The sequence below is a fragment of the Cyprinodon variegatus genome, unplaced genomic scaffold, assembly GCF_000732505.1.
Source record: "Cyprinodon variegatus isolate N-32 unplaced genomic scaffold, C_variegatus-1.0 Scaffold174, whole genome shotgun sequence".
Taxonomy (NCBI): domain Eukaryota; kingdom Metazoa; phylum Chordata; class Actinopteri; order Cyprinodontiformes; family Cyprinodontidae; genus Cyprinodon; species Cyprinodon variegatus.
Window position 1 is genome coordinate 1148656 of NW_015150627.1, and position 6000 is coordinate 1154655.

At 35.7% G+C, this 6000-nt stretch overlaps 1 protein-coding gene across 1 annotated transcript in view; it reads right to left on the bottom strand.

The window, feature by feature from the left end:
• ccdc148 (coiled-coil domain containing 148) overlaps positions 1-6000 on the bottom strand; it is a 45825-nt gene that overhangs the window by 35320 nt on the left and 4505 nt on the right. Inside the window, exons 3-6 of the mRNA XM_015378540.1 lie at positions 5793-5896; positions 4187-4278; positions 3057-3205; positions 679-774 (exon numbers count right to left, since the gene is read on the bottom strand). Coding sequence (XP_015234026.1) covers positions 679-774; positions 3057-3205; positions 4187-4278; positions 5793-5896 — 441 coding nt within the window. The remainder of the gene's footprint in view (positions 1-678; positions 775-3056; positions 3206-4186; positions 4279-5792; positions 5897-6000) is intronic.

Below are 6000 nucleotides of genomic sequence, written 5' to 3' on the forward strand. Positions count from 1 at the left end.
TAAAGCAGTATTATTACTACATTTATTAAGTTTTCCAGTGCATATTTTACCATTAATTTTACAATATTTAAATGGGAAAATTAGGCTCTCTAGTATTAGAAATTACCACTAGCACTAAGGTGACATGACTGTCAGTCTAAGGGAGTTGTCAGTCTGGGTTGAATGGGTCACGATCAACACAGGTTCTCTTTGAATAAGTAAGGCAAGGCAGGGCAAGGCAAATGTATTTGTATAGCACAATTCAGTACAAAGACAATGCAAAGTGCTTTGCATGATTAAAATATAGGAAAATAAAACAGATTCAAAGCAATTAGGAAAAAAAAAAAGTAAAATGTTACATTGATACTTAAATTGTTAGAAAACTAGCATCGTTGGATGCAATTACCATATACATTCGGTACGGAAAGTATTCAGACCCCTTTAAATTTTTCACAATCAAAGAAAAGTTCATTTTATTTCTCATTAATATTTAAACAAAGAGTGAAAAATTCAAAGGGGTCTGAATACTTTCCGTACCCACTGTATCTTAATATCCACCTTTATATATATATTCAATTTTATATGGACTTTGGTTGAAAGTGACTTGCCATTCAACAGATGTAAAGTATATACAGTATGAAAAATGATGATCTCCTGAGAAGCAACTGAAGCTAATAGCACAGCAAGTATTAAACATACCTCCAAGCCAAGGTCTGTGATCTGCTCCTCTGTGTGCTGGTACTCTGCTTTGAGCTTTGCAATTATGTCCATTTGTTGGTCTCTCACAAAATTGATCTGATAAATAAAAAATGAGAAGCAGAAAACTGTTTTTAACTTTAACTCTATCAAATAATTTGTTTAACAGCAACAATAATTCAAAGGGAGACTTCTCGGTTTAAATTACAGCACATTTTGTCTTGCACTCTGAGAATTTGAAAAACTGATTGAAGGATTCATGGGACCTAATCAGTAGCTGCTTGTCTTCTCAGACAGCTCTGACACTTTATATAAAACTCAAATGGAAACATACATTTAAAACAGAGAAAAAGGAATGGGTTGTATTTCTGTGTTTCTCAAGGCAGAACTCACAAATGAAAAAGTAAATAGCTGTTTTTATTCACACAAACATGAATTGGGTTGACACTTTTAAGATGACATTCATAAATTGCACTGATTGGCTAAGTTGTTTGGTTGTGGGAGGGAGCACTAAATGGTGCTTTTTATCTCTGACTGTATCAATGCTGAACAAATTGGCAAAACAAAAGAAATGAGTTGCTTCAAATGTCTTCACAGCAGCTGGAGCTCAAGCGGGAAGACTGGCAGTTGGAAGATTTGGAGCTCAGTTCCAGCTGCATCCACACGTCTGAGCATCCCTGAACAAAATATCAAATCCCAAGTCTCCTTAAGGTATAAAAGGATCAATAAGAGCTATGTAAAAGCATTATCTTATCTGATGATTCTTGGTTTGAGTTGACGTGTTGAAATCGGTGCTACTGAATGAAATTTAGCATTTAGGTTAAAGACTCTTCAAAAAGCACCCATACCCCTAATATTTTTATCATAAATGTTACTGTATATAACTAAGAATCTTGGTGTATTCAACAGAATTAAGGCAGTGCATGATAGTGAAATGAAAGGAAAACCCTGCATAGTTTTTTCCAAATAAAAATCATGAGCATATGAAGTCAGGAAAGCTTTGTAAAGCCAATTTTTGCTGCATTAACAGCTTTATGTCTTTTGAGTTTTGTCTCCACCAGCTTTGCTCATCTAGAAACTGACCGCAAAAAAATTGCAAGAAAAAATTCTGTCAAACTTGAGTGAATGGACACAACAGTTAAAGAATTTGATTTAATTTTGAAAAGTTCTTTATCTAAAAAGTCACCTTATTGCTCTAGCTCTAAAAAATAGTTGGGTTACCTTGTAAAAACGAAACCCCTAAAGGAAGAAAACATTTTTCCTTTTTACTTTACAAGTTTCCATCACTTTATGTTGGTCTATGATAAAACAACTATAAATTATTTTGTAGTATAAGTTACTTTAGATGACAGCATCCACATTTATTCTGTCGGAGAAGGATAAATTACAATATTACTAGAGGCATGTAACTTAAAGGAAAAAATAAAGAACAAGGTAGATCAATGTTTGCTGTTTGTGGAGACTTTTCACAAGATGAAGAAATTATAAACAAAAGGTAAAAGAAAACTAAATAAACTTTAATGACTGAATCAAACATGAAAATATTTTTTAGAAAAATCTTTAAAACTGATCATCATTCGTATTGTGTACGTTTTTACTAGTCTCAATATTTGCATGAGTTAAACAATGGTTAAACAATGGAAATGCAAACAGAGTAAGTGTACTACTAACAAGCTCCTGATTAAAAAAAATAAAAAATACCAAACTTATTTTGACTATTAAAACCCTAAATGATTCATTTTAACATTTGTAAAGATGTATAATTCCAGCAATCCAAAATGTCACGATGAATACCTTCTTAAAAGCATATAATTTATCTTTAAATTTGAGCCTTAAGCAACTAGTTATAGGTCTACTTGCAAAGCGAATTCCTTTTTGTATTTAGAAAACAGGAGTGAAGGTTGTTGTGTTTGTATGTGAGCAGCCAGCCAGCAAGAGAATATGAGGCCATGGGAAAAAACAAGTAGAAGTGAGCAACACAAAGACAACAAAATGTCTGGCAAATGGTTCAGTTCAAGTGGCCTGCCTTTTAAACTCTCTCTGAATGGTAGCTCTAGAGCCAGCTACAAACTTCTTGGAGTCAAACAAATACCTGATTCTGACTTTGGAAAAATGAATAGCTGAAAGAAAAGGGTCTCATACATAATGCACAAGTGCACAAGTTCAACTCAGTTTATGAAAAGCAAGAGTTTAAACTTTAGTAAATGGGCTAAACCAAAATCAAAAGTTGTTCAATTCTATTTGATATCTGCAGAAATTCTTTATCGCACGGATTGAAAATTGTGTTAGTCTTTTATAAATAAGGCAAATGCAGCTTTTTCTTAACTTTGCTGTAGCTAAAGTGTAGACATATGATTTTTTCTTTCATCTTCCACAGATACCTGTTTTTGTACTTGTTCCCAGTTTGATGGGTGTTTGAGCTGCTGATCGTCCATCTCTCCCAGTCTGAAGCGCAGGTCATCTCTGAGCTGATACACAGGATCAACAGTAGATTTTCTGAATTCCTTCCGTTCCCTTTCAAGAGATTCCCCTGAACATTAAAAGGATATTATTATTATTGCTGGGCGTATTGGTCCTTTACGAAGTTTGAATCTCATATGAGCCGTGGGCTTTTTGTATGTAGACCTATTTCAAACTGGCTGGTTTTCAGATTAGGCCAAGCTTTTTAGCAGGTTCTGCAGTTTTTCAATTGGGTGAGGCACTGGTGGAACTACACATTTATACAGTTGGTGACCAGAGAGTGGGCAAAATTCTATACATGTCCTTATCTTAATAAGCATCGGTTTATCTAGGTTGGCATCTAAAGAACCAGTGTTCTTCTCTGTTGGGTATCCTCATATGCATCTAGCCTGCTCTCAGTTACAGGGGTCCTGTTTTGCAGGTTTATCCTAAATGGGGGAAAATGTCATTTTTCAATTATGATATTGTGTAATATGAAGCAGAAAAAAACAGCACCTCAGAGTTTTTTTTTGTTTTGTTTTGTTTTTTGCACAGTAGCTCTGATTTTTCTTAATGCTTTTTTATCTGCAAGCAATTTTCTCTCAAATGATGTTTTGTATTCAACCCAAGCATTTATGTATTCATTTTTAAACTCTCCATTGTTCTCTTGGTCTGCATTGGTTTTATACTCTTAATTGCGCATCTTTCAATGGTAGGTTTTATCTAGGTGTGATCTGTCAAACACCTTGGGTTGCTCCTGGAATGTCAGGTCAATTTCCAAAGTTGGCCAATGGTCTCCTGGCCACCAACTGCAGTACCTCCACCTCGGGGGTTAAAGCATTCTACAAGGGTTATTTTAACGTGCTTTATCAATTAAAACCACTTCTAATGTGTGCTTGGATCACTCAAGGTTTCATCCACTTAGTTTAGAGTGGATGATTATTTTACAGAAAAAATGTCTGTCACTAAGTGATATGCATCCAAGTACGGGTGATCTATGTATAGATTTGAGGAGTTTTGAAAAAATTCTGTTCAGAACTGTATAAAAAAACAAATTGTTAATTTGGTTTACCATATTGTTGAAGTAAGAAGATGTCAGTGTCCGCTACATCCCTTGGTTTAATATGATTGAGAAAATGATGGATATTGTCATCTTCTTGCTCTCTGTTTAGTGAGAGAACAAGAGAAATTAGTTCATATCCACAAAACACCAAAAAAATCATTTCAAACAGATACTTAAGAAAAGATGGGAAATTAATAACAAAGCTTTTTTATCAACAAATTAATTAATTTATTTATTAATTTTAATGTTTTTATGCTGACAGCTCTGCAGGAGGAGAGATCACAGCATTGAGGGAATGCCTGTCTCCCAGCCAGCTGCCGGATCACCCTCTCTGATTAGTTGATGTGTCAAGATGCAAAAGTTCAGATTTTGAAATTCTAGGGTCTGGTTTTAACATGCTTTACTCGGGGATAAAACACAGACAGAATATCGGACCGAGACAATTCAAAATGTTAAGAGATTCCCAGATTTGTGATATGCAGTCCTAGCCTTCTACTGAGTAGAAGTTCTAACAAATTACACATGGCAGGATTATCTCCCCGATGATTAGGCCTGTGAGACCCTGATATAGGGGCCCCTCATAAGGGGAAGACTAGGGAAGAAACTAGCATGATTTTCTATCCTTTTGAACCCCCTTTAACTCCCAAACTGGGGAAGTGTCTGAGTCCAGGAACAACATGATATCTCTCAGGGTCTTTTGGAAAAAAGAAAAAGCTGAATCAGCAAAGTGGATATGATAAAAAAAATAAAAATAATAAATTGCATAAACTGCATAAATTCCTATAGTAATTTAATTTGTAAATTACCATATTTTTCTTATAGCATGACACTAAACTCTCAACGAACACTTAGAACCTTTGCAAATTTTTCTTCCTATGCTTTTGACAGATTTGGAATAAAGATGAGTAGCAAACATCCATATTTTCTTGAAGTTGTCCACCTGTGAAAACCACAATGAAACAGCCAGTGATGCAAATTTTAGCTTTTTAGCAACTGGTTGGAGACTTGGTATAGCTGTGTGAAAAAAGACAATGTAACTATAGCAAATAGTGAACCACTTTTCTACCTGACAATATAGCTTTTCACATCCCATGGTATTCTTATTGTTAATGTGTGGAGGGATGCAGGAAGCGGCATATCTATATGCCTCATTACTGAGGCAGACTGTTGTGTACATCGTTAACCTTGGTTGGCTCAGACACAGTCATCATACAGCCAAACACGCTGCACCCCAGAGCTAACACTGCCCTTCTCACTTCACAAGGCAGGACATTTCTGGCCCCCTATCCCCCATCGCTGCACCACAGAATGGCAGAACGTTCTCCTAGTCTGACACAACTATTTCTCTCAAATTTCTCTTGGTTACTTCACTACCTCAATTCAACCCCATCAAGAAATCAATTTATTGCTCTCTTTATCTTTTTTCCCCAACCTGTACATTTTTGTTCTTTTTCAGGCTGACTCCGTCAACTCCTATTTTAGACACCACCTCTTTGTCATGTAGATTTCTGCGCAGGTGAAAAGGGGGGGCTTATGGGGAATGGTTTTCTTTGTGTTAAAAGCTGATTCAAAAAACTGCAGCAGATAATGACAAGCGGTTTTAGCCTGTACTTACTCAGCTTTTTGCAGCCTGGGGCATTCTCTGCTCCACACCTGCCGGTGCTGTCGTAATAAGGAGGTCTCCTTGGTTGCCTTGGCTGCACAGCACGTCTTCAGAACCTATAAGATGAGGTTGATTTTCAAAGAAAAAAAAAAAGGCACTGAAAAAGACCTTCTTGCTTTTGAAGGTTCATATATTTTAACCTGAAAAAAATATATATTTT